The following is a 17,588-nucleotide window of genomic DNA, read 5'->3' as shown; positions in this document are numbered from 1 at the left end:
GCAATTAAGAATGGAAGAGAAAAAAAGCTGCAAATGCAAGTTTATTAACGTCATTTGCTTCTAAATTTCTTTTAAAATTTGCACTTTCTTTTTAAGAAATATGTTAATTTAAAAATATATTATCATTATCTCTATTACCATATATTTTGCTTTTTTTCATACTGCTACACTATTATCCGTCCGTGCGTGACCAAAATATGTATCTTGTTCCATTCCTGAATACAAAACCGTTGTGCACCGTCATATGTACATGTTTAGTCCGTATTAACAAAATACGGCCTAACTACAGAAGCCATATGTTAGCGGAAAAAAAGCAATTTGACTGCGAAAGAAAAATTCTCGCAGTACAGAATATGAAATCTAATGGCAGTAATAATAGCGGCGCCTATTGCGCCTTTGCATGCCGCATACGTTGTAATAAGAGAAATTTGTTGCAACGTCGGTTTTATGCGAAGATAGTCTACTGGTGCGCGAAATGAGTACGCTTACATATTTTCGCGGGAAATGATGCTATTCCACAATAGCAATACAGTTGAGAGAAATCACATACTTGCCCTGTGAAAAGATATTTTCTGTGCGGTAAAAGTAGCGCGTAGGGTTTTTAATATGTAACTTTGTACAAAAACGTTGTTCCGCGCAATATGAAATTTATTTTGTCTTGAAAAGACTGCAATTTATTAATTCACATTTTAAACATGACTTTTTCCAAATTGATTCTGAATTTAACGAGTTGTGTCAAATGCCGATTAGATGTGTCAACGACAATTTAGCGAAGTATAGCTAACAAAATTAGAACTGATATTGTAACGAGCGATTCTGGTGACTGTGCATTAAAACTTTTATTTTTCCTGAACCCGAAATGGTGGAATTAGACGCAGGAAACGCTGACCAATGACACGGCAGCGAGCCAAATGTATTAACGTAAATATAATGGAAAAGGTCGTGAAATTGTAATCGATATAATGAAAGACATCATTGTCTAATAGTCTAAATATGATATATTTAGCGACATAAATAGCGCAATCACATATGCAGATAATAGTTGATTATAGCAATTATAGAATCTGATCCATGCTATACGTTGGATTGGAATGTGATTAATATGATAATAGGCTATTGTGTTATATGTATATGTGGCGCGAACAAAGCTCTATTGAATTGTAACATGTTAGAATGATTATAATAATAATTACGACATTAATGAAGTTTAATTCGGCAAAATTTGAAAATGACATAATTTTATCATAAGCATAACAATGTGGACATTATTTTAATATGTATAGTAAATACATAATGGCCATGTGCCAGGATATTACATAGTTAACAGAATATTTTTTACATTTTATTGATATCATATATTTACTTGAAATGTATTATATTTAGATTGAATATATAATTATACGCAAAACTGGGACAATAACAAAAATTGTGATACACTAGTCCAACATTTGCAAATTTTATATGTATATATATATATATATATATATATATATATATATATATACATGAAATAGATTTTTAAACATTTTAACATGTATGTTAGTATTTATTTAATTTTATTTTTATTAATTTATTGTAATTGATTCAAAGTTGCATATTACATTTATCTTTTATCATAATAGCTTTTGTATTCTATTCCTGCGCCATTTTTTCGTTCCTCATTTCGCACATTCGGTCCCTGAGGTCGATCTCAAAGAGATCCTGAGAGATCCATTCGTTCATTCTTTTCGCTTCGTTCCGCTCTCACTACGTCGAGCAGTTTCTATTATTCTCGACACTTCTTCGTTCTCCAACTTTTCCTGAGACTTCTGAACGAATATCGTAATTCCTTTTTATCCCTCGTGAAACATTATCGTAATGTTCATCTTCTATCCCCCCGTCCTCTAGTTTTCCTCAAATTCGCAACACTAAATATCGCGCTACTATTTTATCCTTCTTGCCCATCCTTATGCCTTTTTATCGTTTAATTAAAGCAGAATGTTATGACAGAAAAGCAAGAGCTATTGGAATATCGGAGCCCGTTTCGCGAAGGGAAAAAGAAAATCATTTTATCACCTTTGTTAGCTAATTACTTGTTCTTGGTCTTGCAGAAAAGACTGATGACGTAGAATTAGAAAAACGTATCGTTTCTTTAATTAGTAGCCAAAGATACTTCAGACAGATACTTTGGAGATTTTTTGCTGTAACTGAACTTTTCATTACATTTGTACTTTTAAGCCACGGTCTATAAATCTTAAAGACGAACTCTTAAGATGTTGGCTACGGGAGAAAGAATCAGCTAGAAAAGGAGATGAAGGGATTGATAACAAGGAATAATGCAAAAGACTGAATCTTTAATTAAATATTATTTTTTTGTGTATTTTATTACGAGCTTCATATAATCAATGACATATAATAAACATGTCATACGTAAACACAATGTAAGGTACTTTTATTGAGTAGATAGTTATAAAAAAGATATTTTTTAACATAAAATTATTATTATTAAATTATTATTATAAGAACTTTTCATGAAGAGAAGAGAGAAAGAACATTTAATTTAAAACCTATTTTTTTATGAACAATTATTTTTTTCATAAATTTCTTCTTTAAACATACACAAGCACCTGATTTCGGTAACAAGGTATCGTTTAAAGAAACTACCGCGTTTAATCCGAAACGCGATGAATAATTTTCGCATGGAAATACCAAACAAGAGTGACTCTTGTACAAATTTGAATTTATGCTGTTAACGCAGTGCAAATTGCGAAATTCTTATATGCTCGTGTAAATTCTCTGTAAGTTTAGTCAACAATTAGAAAGAAGTAAGATTTTCTCGAATTATTTGAATTAATAAAATATATGTAATATCAGCAATTTTAAAGAGAGAATCTGCAAATTTTTATACGAAACATAATATTTATTTTTATTTCTTATTTATTAATTTTATTTATGATTTGTCACGATTATTTATTAATTTGCTGGTATAAAATTAACACATATGCTAATCGGATGATTAAATTCAATATATTATACAATACCACCGATTAAAAAACATTGTGATAATTTTACTATTGCAATACTTTTATACAAATATTGATTAGATATCTAAACGCCTTGAGATGTGTCGCTAAAAGCAACACAGGAATATTTAGCACGTTCGGCAAGATTGAATTACGATTGCGATTTGGAGAGGAAGTAAACATATAGAATAGTCTATATAACATTTGTAACTTCTAATTTTGGAACGCTTTAAGCATATATACATATAACGGAATACATACATGTGGAATACGAGACCACAATTTGAGTTACGTGATTATATACGAGTGAGTATTGCATATTCGAGATGCAATGCGAGTTTAAAGTAAACATAGCACGCCATAGTGTATAATGAAATTGATACATGTGATTTTGATATGAGCAATGATCGAATGTTGCAAATTTGTTTTCATTGTCCATCTTTGCTTATTCTCATGATTAATAATAAACTTTTGTTCTGCGTTAATGACACGATGTAATTATAGGTTTGTTTTGAGCGTAAATTGATAATATCACGATATAAACGGCATGACTGCATCAAATTATCCTAATAGAAGGATATATGTGCGGCTTCTCTAATTGATATTATTTGTGTATCAGTATCATGGAAAATCTGATATAATTGACAGTTCTACAGTTTAGTAAATAGATGTTAATGATTCGTTAAACAATCATGTAGGATTTGCTTTATTCTAAATTATGATTACTTTTGTATAAAAATCTTTAACAAGGCAATGGCAATAGCAGATATTTTTATAATCTACACAAATAATATCTATAAACAAACATAGATAGATATTATTTAATTCGCGATTGGCTATCATTATTTTAACAGCTCATGTTATTTTGTCCAATTCGCCAATTGCGAAAAACAATGAAGGTAGCTCACGAAAAAAAAAAAAAAAAAAAAAAAAAAAAAAAAAAAAAAAAAAAAAAAAAAAAACATTTCTGTAATCTAAAAGCTACGTAAGCGTATTTATTCACGGAGAATCGATTTCTATTATTTTTCGCATCTGCTCGTTCAATTTTATTCCATTCGACCGTACGCGGCAAAAACAATGAAGCTGCCGGCATAAATGATACGCGGCAAAACTCACGTCGTCCGAACGTACGATTTTGTAATATATGGATCAATCGTTTGCCATAAGGGATGCATATATGCCGCGGCATTTCACAAAAGCAGAGATAAAGTATTGTCTCTCAAACGATTACCGATATTTTATCCGAAGAAGCTTTCTCTCTTTGACTGACGGATCTTTCTCTTTCTATTTCCCTTAAACGAAGCAACCGATATGAAAATGCGTGTGCGTATAACGAGCGCACGGGCGAGCAAGCAGGCGTCGTGACGACTGCCAGGAATTTAATGAGAATTGGGTCAATCCCGTACGTATGTATATATATAACCGTGCGAGCGCGAACACGCGCGCTGCGGTTTATTAACAAAATGAATACGCCAACCTTCGGCGTGGCTTCGCCATCCAAGATTGAAATACAAGCACGACGATGCGAGAGAGAGAGAGAGAGAGAGAGAGAGAAAGAGAGAAAAAATATTTGCTCGCTTATATTATTTTAAACGTAATTCTGTATGAGGAACAATAAGGCGTAGCGATCTGCAAAATCGTTGTGGATTACAGAATTGTTGTGGAAACGGAAATTGAACAGAAAGATTTCTTCGATAATTAATCACGGGTTAATTTTGCTATGATTGAAATTTGCTATGAATAAAATAATTATTATACAGTAAAATCAATTTATAACTCCGATAATACAGAAACATAATTTTCGTTAGAATTTTTATGACGAATCTTACTACAGTAGTTGGAGGTTAATTGGATCGATTACACAACGCTGAGCTATATGTGGAAAAGGAGTGCATAAAGAAGGATAGATTTAAGAGAGGGTCAAATAAGAGATATTAATATCTTATGTCTCTTCGACTAGGTCGTAGAACTACTACCGTTCCGTCGATATATAAAGAGCACTGTAAGCAACAATACTGAGGTAATTTCTGGCGAACGTAGACACCGTTAAAATTAATCTTGCTTATGAACGCAACAACATATAATTGTTAAGTCGTGGTAGTAATTGTTACAAATGCGCTGTCTTGAATATTTTCACTTTAATTATTATATTATCAGAAAATTGTTTTATGAATTATATAAAATATTGAGGAGGTTTAATAGAATCTAATGTTTCTCATTTATGCATTTTATAATGAAAAAGACGCATGATAATTTTCGTATTTGTTAGATTATTCAACAATTATTACAAAGATGCAAACATTTATTACAAAATGTAGTTCTTATCTATTACAAAAAAAAAAAAAATTTATAGGAATATTACATATTGGGTGGCCACACATTCGCAATAATAATATACGTAAAAAATTGAGTGCGTACATCTAATTTTCAAAATATATCTCTACTTGGTTCTACATTCAAATCTATTTATCACTGAAGCTGAATTATTTATCGTATGTAACAGATCTGATTACGAAGATTTCAATCAGAAGCTCATCAATTTACTCGCCTTTGAGCGCCGTTCGCATACATTTTGTCTCATAGATCGAAATAAACTATAATCGCATTTAGCTGTTAGCTTATTTGCGTCTCGTTTCGTCTCGCGTCGTTCAATTCCGTCATACTTATTGTCTTCGCCTGGTGCCTTCGTCTGCTCGCGGATTCTATAGTTTTGCCACTAAGAGCCAATGTTTCAAAGGACACTATCAGTTCCGCGATAGAGCTTCGTTATTAGCGCAAATCGTTTTACGATGGCGAGTGAGTGCATTGGTCGCTGCGTTTCCTTCATCTCTTTTTCTCATCTTTTATTTTCTCCATTTCCTGACGCGAGGTATTTCCGGAAAAGAAAGCTTGACTCGTAAAGAAGACCGAAACAAAAACGGAGTTATTTTCAGTAGCGATACAAACATGTCGAAATTACCGCGTATTGTTGCGAAAGAGGGATTTTGTATTCATTTATTTACCTTTTCTCGCTGGAAAATTCGTTACGGAATGAAAGGAAACGCGATCGCACAACTTCTCCTGAACTTTAAGCGCTAATTGAGAGTTACAGCCAATACAAATTTATTGCATCCTTTTCAAGTAATGATTTTTGTTCGAGTTATTTTATTGTAGAAAAAATATAGAAATTATATAGAAATGCGGTTAAAGTAGATAGTCAATTCGCACAGAAAACGGCCGCACTTTGTTCAGCAAATTGTTGCTATTCTGAATTGTACTTTAATTTTCTGCGGATTTATTTATAAAGCGTAAATGGAATTACAAATTATAATCGCGTATAGCTACACGTACAACGATGCTGCGCATGCAACGAACCATGTAACGAGTCGTATAAACTTGAAACATGCTTAAGGCTTCTCACGCGCCGCATTTTCCTTAAGGGAATGAGAAGAAACTGTACCTTTTCTGTCATGGCCAAATATATATGCGTGTATGCGCGCGCGTGCGCGCGTGTGTATGTGTGTGTGTGTGTGTGTGGACATAGGTTTCTGTAGCATGCCTCGTTGAAAGTGCACTCGTGTGTAATAACAATAAAGCGAGAACAGAAGTTGTTGCCGCAGAACGTTTTCGAATCCAGCGTTGTGACCGGAAGTTTCCGGCGGGAAGCAAGTTGCAGCGCCGCCGGAAATGACACCGCTGTTCCCCGCATTTTCCGCCCTCTGCACCGCGATGTTCTTTCCATTATTTGTAATTATTTGTAGTGTTCGATGATTTTTTTTTTAATAGCGCGATCACTCGAAGCGCACGCTTATTCGCATTTTCCGATTGGCATTTTGCGAAACAACGTGACAATTTTTTATTATGCGTAGAATGATACTTTTCATGCATTATCTATAGTTCTAGCGAAATTCTCGAGTATGTACATACAAATTAAAGTGCGATTGACATATTTATGGAACAAAGTGATATGCGCATAAAGAAACTTTAAATTAAAAATTTGATTTGTGTAGGAAATTGTGTGATAAAAGATCACGAACTTTCTAAGATATCGGACATATCAATAAATTCGTACAGATTATTTGTATTCATTGTAACATTTCAATTACTATCATGATAATACCATTTGGATATTAATTTAACTTGGCATGTAGAAAGAGAGCGTCAAATGAAATATGTATGGAAATGTCAATTCAATGATTTATTTAGCAATCGGTACATTCACATGACTTCATATACATTTTATTATAATCTTCTTTTGTCCCAATGAATTATTATTAATCCACTTTTGTTATTATAATATTGAACACTTTGCTAGATAACATTTAAATAGGAATGTTAAATTTCGTACTGAAAATTATCTTTTATATGAATTTAACAATTTATTTTTGATAAAATAAGTTATATATGTAGAAACTGGAAGTATTTTATTTCTTATTGTTTGTAATAATAATAATTTTGTTCATAGTCGAAGCCATAACAAAACATAGCAGTTTTGCAAAAATAACTGTTATTTGACTTTCAAATAAAAAAACATTGCTATATCTCGATTTAAAATTATTTTTAATTGTTCGTAATAACTTTCTTTTTGTGTGTAGTTGCGTCATTTAAAAATTATACTATATTTGCAAGTGATGTAAAGCGCAATTTTGTCAATTATAAAAATATTTTAAATTTGTTTGCAAGGGTTTTTTTTAGAATTAAAATCAAAAATATAAAAAGTAATTTTTGTTATCTCGTTATCTCATAAAAAATAAGCAACAATGACAAAGCCAATACGAGCCGTATTTATAGTACACTTCTGCTCCGATATACCCCTCTCGCTTTTCATAAAGGGCCACGCAATAAAATAATATATTATTTACAAACGAAATATTATTATTGTCTATATTGAAAATTTTAGTTAAAAATAGAATATCAAGTTCCTATAGGTATTATATCTATACATATTTTCTTATATAACATTAATTAAAATTAAATTAATTTCAATTGAAAATTAAATTTTATTTCTCTGATATCAAGTGATTGAATGTTACCACAAATAATTATTTATATATACGTTATTTACATTTATATATTTACTTTACATATTACATATTATTTCTATATGCTTATTTAATTTATTTTTAATGTGCAAAAAATATATATTTCAACTCGCATGCTATGTAAAGCAGACATGTTTGATACAACCACGCATTGGCAACAACTCGCGTAAAGTAGAGAAAAAATGTCATGAAGAGCGGCTTATAAAGCGTTACGTTTCTGCACGATTTTTTTTTTTTTTTCTCATCGATGCACGACCACATAAGTTATGGATTTTAAGCACGGGTTTATGCGCGGTCTGCGTGAATAGATTGGTGCTTGTTTTTGTTCGTTTTCGTTCATATCGATCGAACCTTTCAATGCGAAAAGTGCCGTATTTTATCGCTAAGCCGTCGAGCATAATGTGTAGAAAAATATAATGGATACTTTAGTTTGAATACTTAATTCTAATGATGAAGCGTTTTTTTTTTTTTTTACTTATTTATTCTTAAAATAAATTGTCTACATCTTTTACATGCAACTCTTCAAGCTTTTCTTCGATAATAATTACAGTTTTATTGAAATCATAAATAGCGCAATAGATTTGAGAAGTCCCATCATTCTCGTGACATCGTGAGATATTCATAGCGAGGTTTCCATATTTTCTTGATATTACTTTTCGCCGTTGACGTTTGCCAAGTTTTGCTGGAGCCACGTTTTATACAGTTAAAACGTTTTTTCTCTTTTAATGCTGATGCTCGTTTGAGTATTTCACAGGTCTCGAGCTTTCCTTCTCTTTCGTCACTCGTTCCATATTCTTCAACGTGCTTTTACGTTTCTTTATTTGCCTTTAAGAGTCCGCGCACCTGCCACGTGAGTTTATTTCAACAATATACATATGCGCATGAGTTTATGGCTTTTACGTAGGCACGAGTGTCTATATATGTATTTTAAAGTAACTATTACAAACAAAAAAACACATTACATATTTATTAAATTATCCCAAATTATAAACTTGAGATTACATCATCAATTACAACAAATTTTATTTTATATGTTCTAATAATATTTGTTAATTTATCCATTCTTTTATTAACTTACTATATTTTTGGATCTTTCTGTGTTTCCCGGAATTTCTTTCGGATTAAGCATACGTTGAAGCATAGCTTAAGTAAATTGTCGGCGTTATATATTAACTTTAAGTGGAACTCTAAATTCTCCCTCGCATAAATAACATCGTATAATCACAAAAAGGGAAAGGGGAAGTAAAACATTTTATTACAATTTAAAATATTATTACTCTTCTTTTTTTGTTTAGAGATTAAATATATTATTTATAAATGATATACACAAATTACATTAAATTAGAATTTTAGTTATTTCAAAGAATTTTCTTTTTCTTTTTTTTTTTTAATAATATTCTTCCCTCTCTTTATAAGCTCTTAATAGTTTTAGTGATTTTGTATACTATGTATTGTGATACACTTAAGTATCGTAAACAATTAATTTTTTACGTAGAAGTACTTTCTACGATTATATCGTAACGCATTCGCGTCTCATTTTATCCTAGAGTCGTATCACCGGGTGTGTTGCTTTATTTTGCAAATAGAGCGTCCATAATTTCGCTGATAAACGGGCAAATGTCGGTAGTACTTGGTCATACTCGACATTCACGCCACAATTACCTCAATTTATATTCACACCGGCGAATACATCGGCGCAGTCGTAAAATCTCCAAGAGAATCACTCTTTTATTCTATCTTGAAATATAAAATTTCTTCCTCCTGCTCTCTACTTCTTGCGCGTCCATTTTTTTCACGCCAAGCTACTGGCTTTCTTCGGTACGATACGGTCATCGTCGGTTATTATTCCTGCTATTCGTGCAGCGTCAAAATGGGCGCCATCGTGGGGCATTCCGAGCCACGAACGATCACGAATAATTTATATATCACCGTGGAGCTGTTAGCGTGCCAGAATTCGAACCATCGAGCTCCGGTAGAACAATTTGCAGGAATGATAACCGCACACGGGGCAAAAAGGCGGTAGACGTATATTAATCGTGCGGATTTTATCTGCCGTCGACGTTGCGGAAAGGACCGGGTTCCTTTGCAGGGAATCGGGGTATATTCAAAAGATGGAAATTGTTGGACCGCGTGTCCTGAAATGTCTTTTTATTCTCCCCCAAGTGTCCCTCAATGGTATTGCACGTAAGGGAGTTTCTTGTGCGTGTGTGAATCCTACAGTGATTTTAAACTGTATCAAGACTTGATGTCTGTGTCTTTCTTTTTTTTCTATATTTTTAAAATTATAAATATTGATTATTAAAAATGAAAGTGCGCACACATTTGATGATTTTCAAAATTTCATTAATTGAAATATTTAGCAGCATTTTAACAGCTTCTCGAGAAATCAGTTTACATGCGAGGTCTTTTAATAATATCTTCAGCTCATTCTGCTACTCTTCTCAGAGTTGACCTCGATTAGTTGTACGTCTACTTTGCCACAAATCTCTGGTCCGCAAACCAAAGCACGAGATGTCCCTTAGAAACTTACAAATTGATCCGATCATGTAACTGAGAATCTCTTGCGAATACGGCGGTGCATTTGAATGCGATGCATATCGAACGGATATATTTATGTGGCATCTACAATCATGCAAACACGGTCGATGTTGAATCGGATTACCCGTTCTATACCTCGCACTCAATTCTTGTCACGCGAACCTGGAGATATCCACTAGAAACTTTAGTCATCTACTATAACGTCGCCAAGATACCATTTTATCGACAAGTATTGACAGCGCTTCGCGGTTAATTAGGTATTTCTTGGAAGCGCAATATGGCAAAATATAATTTTTTTCACGATATAAAATTTGTATCTATATGTATGTACCAAAAGATATTGTAAAAAACTTATATACATACATATATATATATATATATAATTTGGCAATATATATAAATAAATATAGTATAAGATTAATTGATCGAAATATAAATTGATTAATAAATAATTTTTATCATTAAATAATAGCTTCTATTTGAACAACGCGATTTATTTGAAAGTACGTAACGCACAATCGAGGCTGTATCATTTTCCGTTAAATCGGCTACACAATAGTTTTACATCTAGATGCTAATCGCTTATAGGAAAATTGTTTTATAACAGTTTCGCTTCTGCTCGCTACGACATGGTTTATTCTCCAGCATAGGAACGCGCATATATATATATATATATATGTTTACGATTCTTGTTTGTCGTAACTGCGTTATCATCATAGCGGACAAACTAAAGTATACGTATAACGTATACGCCAAGCAACTTCATGCACGGAGACTCATTCTTCGTAATATCGAAATCCTGAATTTAATTGTCAACGTTATTTCAAGAATAATAACTGAGATATAGCAATGCTAACGAGTTTGCAGAATATTAAAAATACAATAACGTTTTTGATAGCTTCGTTAAAATTCTACTCTACGGCTCCAATATTCATTATCATGGTCTTCTTTTAATACAGGAATACAGTAATTTTTCATTCTCTGGATAAATAAGAGATATTTTATGAGGAAAATTTTCGTTTTGTGGCTATCTTTTAGCAATTTTTAATTTTAGTGTTGCAATGCTTTAAAAAAAAATAAATTTATAAAAAATTGAGACTAAAACAATATATATAAATAGATTTAGAGAATTGTTATAATTATTGATAATTATCTGGGCGAAATTTAATAATAAAATATCTACAAATAACTGGCAAAATAATTATGATCAATGGATTATTTATTATATTTATTTCATCAATTGTAATTTCTTCGCAACAATTTGTCAAACTCAATGTTATATATGTATATATATATATATATATATATATATATATATATATATATATATATATATATATCCATTTAACGAGAGCATGACAAATTTTCATGATTTATCGTACGATAATTTGATTATCCTCGAAAAAATATAGATTTTATTCTTATAAGCAAATAAATTCAACGCAAGATTTCTTATTGCTGTTGGAAATTTCAGTTTGTTACGCGATTTAACTTTTCATTAAAGTGTTTGATTTTTCTGATATTATATAAGTCCATTCTTCTCTGATGAAAGGAGAATTATTAAATTCATCTATATTTCTTGCGTGTGTGCAATCCGATTATTTACATTTACAGTATCTTCTGTCTTTTAATACGCTCGCTATTTCTTTCTCAATAAAATAACATTTATTTTTTATTATTTTTCCATATTATATGTTTCTGTAAATTTTACATCACTCATTTAAATCGGTTGTAAAGTTGAATAGCTCTCAATCATTTTGATGAAAACCACATATTATTGATTAATATTACTAACTCGCGATTTATTTGATTACGTTATATTTATTAATATCACGGATCATAACTAAATTAGATTAAAATTAAATTTAAATAAAATATTTAGAGTCTGAATTATTTACTTTATGGCAACATGTACAAATTAAATCGGATCTTCCACACACAATAAATAAGTTACGCTGAGGTGTAAAGATTAAAACTATATATTGATATATCATGTTTCAAAGAAATTAAGATTGATTATACTGAGAATATATTATGCTAGAATTCTCAATCGAGGAATTTTCATGAACTAAAGGATAGGAAAAAAGCATTTTGTTTATTTGCCAGGTAAAAAAGATACATCAGTAGAGTAGTTTGCGAAGTTACGCTTGTTTTCGAGAGACGACACGAGAGAGGAAAGAAACATTTGAATACCATGATAGATGTATCAACCATTCGTTGTTGTAAACAAATGTAAATTGAACGTTTTCCCTCTACGGAGCGAGAACATGGTATTACATTTTCTACCTGCGAGATTTCATCTCTCGTACATTTTTTTTCAAATGGAAATAGTAAACCGAAACAAAACCTTGCGTAATATGTTTACATTCGAAGGAATTGCAAATATACAACGGACATAAATTCAAAAACTTCGGTCTTTTATGAATGTGTGTAATTATTTGCTTTGAGAGGGAAACATCTTGGATTTTTCACAAATACAATAATGTTTCTTTATAATTGCATATATCTTTTTTATACGCTCTATATATTTAATTTTTTCTACTATAATACGCCAATTATTTATTAAACATACCATACGTTCTAGCGATTACGTCAAATGAATACAGTCATAGTATTTATAGATTAATTAACAAATAGAAGAAACGAAGATTTAATTATTTGATATATAATTACGATATATAATTGTCTTCGATTCGAAACAACGCAAGGCTGCAATATTAACTGAAAACTTCTCGAAATTGATGTGATCGACAAACGTTATATCGCTTGATGATGATCTCGTTATAACACATTGCCATTGGATGCAATATAGCTGAGTATCTGCGATGCGATACAGCAATGCCAATCTCGTTAATGGACAATCAAATGTAGCATCGTTTGTTGATTTATGTTTTCATCTCTGCCAAAAGTCACATCAATGAAAAAATAAAAAATTATCGCTCAACGCGCTACTTATTACTTAAACAATGTTAAATCATGTTAAGCTATGTACGTATATTAAATGACGCTTAATTGTCGTAGCTGATTGACGTGCAATGTTAACCGTTCGATTGAAATTGCAAGAGTGGCGTAGTAAGCCACAATTGACTAGGTGTTAGCCGCGAATCAGTGATGCAGCTTGTATTGCCCGGTAACGATCACCAAAGAGCTCATCAATGTTTCCGTTATATGATACATCCGCACACCGCAGAAATAATCCGATAATTTATAGTGAAAAGATACTGGGCATAATATTAATTTGTTTTATTTATCGTTAATTTCAACAATCTTACCTTTCTCTATGATTTTCGTTATATCTCAAAATTTAGTCTATTTTATAAAATATTTTAATATTTGATACTGAGACAATATTTTCAGAAAATTGCGAGATCTTTTTTTGTTTGATATTATTTGCGATAATTTTCGATATGATATTAGTGTTTAAAAAAAAAAAAAAGAAGAAGAAGTCATCGACATCAGGCAGCTCTCGTAAATTTTGTGCCTTTAATTTCGAATGATTGTATTTGCAGTTCTCATCATCACCGAATATCGCTCATGTTCGCGAGTAATACGTGCAGTTTCCGTGTTCCAATTTCGATGCATGCTCGTATCTAGGCTCAATTATTGGTCATAACGACAATTTTCGCTCAATATCAGCAGTGTTCGATTGCTTTGAGATGAATTAGGCCGATAATACGGGATAATATTGTTTGGCATTCGATTGGCATTTGCTAAATGATAAGAAAATGTGCAAACTGAACAAAGTCGTTGCCTGCAACTGCGCTCAGGAAATTGCGGCACGTTCGCCGAGCGTATATCTGTGAATTAACGATGCAATTGGTAGTATCTGACGCGCTACGTGATCAACCAAGGGCTCTCTATCGGCGTTTGTCTGGTGTGTTATTGATTTAACGCGAAAAAATGCCGTTCGTGCGTGCGCGACTACGTGAATCGATTCGAAAAATTGAACAATGTTTTTTAACATACAGACTGAATGTCCACGTTCTCGAAATTACACTTAAACTTTTTTATTTTACACTCGAACATTGAATGCAATTACAATATCGAATGAACAAACAAAAAGGGAAACAATTGATACTTAAATGACAAATTACAGCATGTGATTAAACTGCTTTACCAAACATATATTTAATTGAAAAAAGGAGGCAAAATATTATTATTTATTTTTTGCGCAAATTATTTATAATAACAAAATTTTTAAATTAATTTTATTATATCATCTACAACACACACATATAACATTAAAAGAGTAAATTTTATTTTAAGAGAATTATTGTTTTATTTTAGATTCATAAAAACGTGTACATACACGTGCGTTTGTATGTATATAAGAGGTAATGTTTTATTTATTTATTGTCGCCACACAAGACATTCAATCTTATTTTAGTCGAATCTTTTCCGAAGCGAGATGTCTTTCATGATCCTCTTTGACGAAACTTTATTCATTTCGGTTCCTGTAATCTGGCTTAATTAAACTTCTACTTCTCGTCCCGCTAACTCGTCTTCAAGGCGGATTAACCGAACGGTATCACCTTAAGTTCATATCGAATCCGGACGTGAGACGAAGAAAAACTTAACGTTCAGTAGATCCCTGCATCACTGCATTACGCAACGACATTGTTCAGCGCTGCAACTTGAGAATAGATAGAGTGCAATAAAAAGAAACAGGATAAAGTGTCTCGAGAACGCGTTTGCGTTTTACGCGCATTTAAATTTGCCATTCGCCTTTGTCACTTGATGAAAGCACTTATAAAAGTTGCTGCGACTAAATGATATATCAAGTAAGAATATTTCCTTTTTATCGTTTTGTTTGTGATCAGACTTTCATTCTGGTAATTGCTCGCATATAATATATCGCCACTTTTTACCCCATCGCGACTATCTAGATATTATTCGCAAAAATTCTTAAAATGTTTCATATAAAAATCTCTCTGTTTTATATAAACATAGGTAATATAATCTTTTGTATAAGCTAAATCATATTGAAATTCATTTCACATGTGGAATATCTCTTTTAGAGCTTTTCTTGAAGCAAAATAGGGGAAATAGAGTGATTATCTCAATGTTAATAAACTAATAGTTTTTGAATCATAAGAGATGGACGATATTATTTATGTAAAATGCTTTAGGAATTTAAATAAAATCTAAGAGTCGCGCTAATTTATTATATTGTTTCTACAACCTTAATTAGACCTCCCGACTGTCGAAATTCGATACGACGCGAGTTAGTACTACGCGTCGCCAAGAAAAAAAGAAAACGGCGAGAAAAAGAGCTAAGTCAGCAGGCGCTATATGTGCGTTTATGCCACACACGCGCGCACATATGGCGGATTAACTTGGCTGGTACCTAAATATAGATATATGACCTGCTTATTTTTGAAGGTGGTAAATGAAGTTTTGAAGAACAACAAATTATAAAATATTTATATATATATATATATATTATCATATTGTTTAAAATGTAAATTACGTTATTTTAAAAATAAGCATGCAATGTAGATACTTTAAAATTGCAATTATTAGCTGGTCGGGAAGAAGAGAAAAAATAACATTTTCTGGAAACTATTATAGACATATTGATATTTGCATTTTTATTTTGGTAAGTCATAAAATAGCAGATTATTCCAATTCTTAAGGATTTCAAATTGTACATAAGTTTTAAATATCTAAGTACATATCCAAGTATTCTCTATATTTCCTTCAATACTGTGGAATGTGATAAAAGATCTGATTAAAGATTCTGTAATCATATTAATGCAAGAGAAATAATTTAGAAACGCATGAGATTTTTCTACTTTATTTCCTTATATTTTTTACTTTAACAAGGCTCTCTAATTTTTATTTGTTCAAAGTTTAAAACATTATCAACTTTCTTCATTTTCTCATTAGTCTCGAATCCAATATCGTTGAAAGAAAGCGTGATTAGATCTTGTGACATATTTGTCAGAATACCCGCGGATGTTTTTTACTCACCGAGTACGAGTAATAGCAGAACTTGTTGCGAGAACCGAGCCACCATTGTGGGCCCGTCCGCTCGCACATCTATGAATTTAAATCGAGCGATCCTGCCGTGCCCCCTCGATTTTCTCGTCGCGATCGCCAGCGCTCGCCGCAACAACATTCATTTAACGGTCTGTCGGGCGTTCCACGTGGGTATGCGCCGCTTATCCAGTTTGTCCGATCAGGCACGGACCTTTTCCACTTCGCACCTCCTTAGGCGCTTCCTGTTCCTCCCGCTGTTGGTATACACTGAATCCAGGAGAGCTCGGAAAACAGCCACTTTTGTCGAGCTGCACACACTCACGCTCGATTAATTCCTTACGGCGGTGCGATTTTCTCGAAATTCGTGGGAATTCAGCGCGAATCGGTACGGTACGCGATCGCGCGAAATGCTCCCGGCATACGTTGCCGAAATGACGGTATTTTTATTCTGTTCTCTTTTTTCTTCTTTTTTTTTCAATCGAAACGCGATTTGATCAGGTGGCTTTATATTAATCGGCCCGCGGCGTTCTCGCGTACGGTAGCTGCGATTGGACCACGCTCGAAAACCCCGGTATCTGCGGACATAAATATTTTAGGGCCGCGTTTGCCAGGATAGGATAGGATAGTAGATAGGATGGATGGACGAACGGTGCCGAGAGATAGACACGCGGGAAAAATAATTTACAAATGAAATATAACTTGACACTCGCCACAGATAATATCGGCGTGACGCGAATATAACGGAAGCAGTCGCTCTGGCGAATTCTGTCGCTGACAAAAGTTGGAAAGGAGACGAGAAATATAACGAGAGCTTGAGCTTTACGTATATGTGCGTGGATAATCATGTACGGTCTTCGTATACATGTCACGTGTATGCGTGTATGCGCGCTTTATTGCCAATCGCTGTGGACTTTCGCAACAATTGCCTCCTGAAGAACTAAAGCGACGATGGTTAAATTGAAAATCGATAAGTTCTTTCTTCTCGCAAGTTATCCAGTTGCTGTCGTCTTCGTGCTACGAGGGATGTTTTTCCATCCGAAAGCGA

At 32.6% G+C, this 17,588-nt stretch overlaps 1 protein-coding gene and 1 long non-coding RNA gene across 4 annotated transcripts in view; one reads left to right on the top strand and one right to left on the bottom strand.

Annotated features, from left to right (window-relative positions):
* LOC138937734 (uncharacterized) overlaps window positions 1-17,588 on the top strand; it is a 272,331-nt gene that overhangs the window by 16,516 nt on the left and 238,227 nt on the right. The window lies entirely within an intron of this gene.
* The window catches only part of Neto (Neuropilin and tolloid-like), a 104,779-nt gene that overhangs the window by 84,188 nt on the left and 3,003 nt on the right, over window positions 1-17,588 (bottom strand). For 2 of the 3 annotated variants that reach the window (XM_070304270.1, XM_070304271.1), the window contains one exon: window positions 16,535-17,118. In XM_070304270.1, the coding sequence (XP_070160371.1) occupies window positions 16,535-16,682 (148 nt within the window). In that variant the 5' untranslated portion in view covers window positions 16,683-17,118. The remainder of the gene's footprint in view (window positions 1-16,534; window positions 17,119-17,588) is intronic. The other variant, XM_070304272.1, reaches the window with a different exon arrangement.

The sequence above is a fragment of the Polyergus mexicanus genome, unplaced genomic scaffold (assembly GCF_030449975.1).
Source record: "Polyergus mexicanus isolate NDT 795.1 unplaced genomic scaffold, iyPolMexi1.0 SCAF_11, whole genome shotgun sequence".
NCBI lineage: Eukaryota > Metazoa > Arthropoda > Insecta > Hymenoptera > Formicidae > Polyergus > Polyergus mexicanus.
Note: the sequence above shows the minus strand (reverse complement) of the source record. Positions and strands in the feature narration are given on the sequence as shown.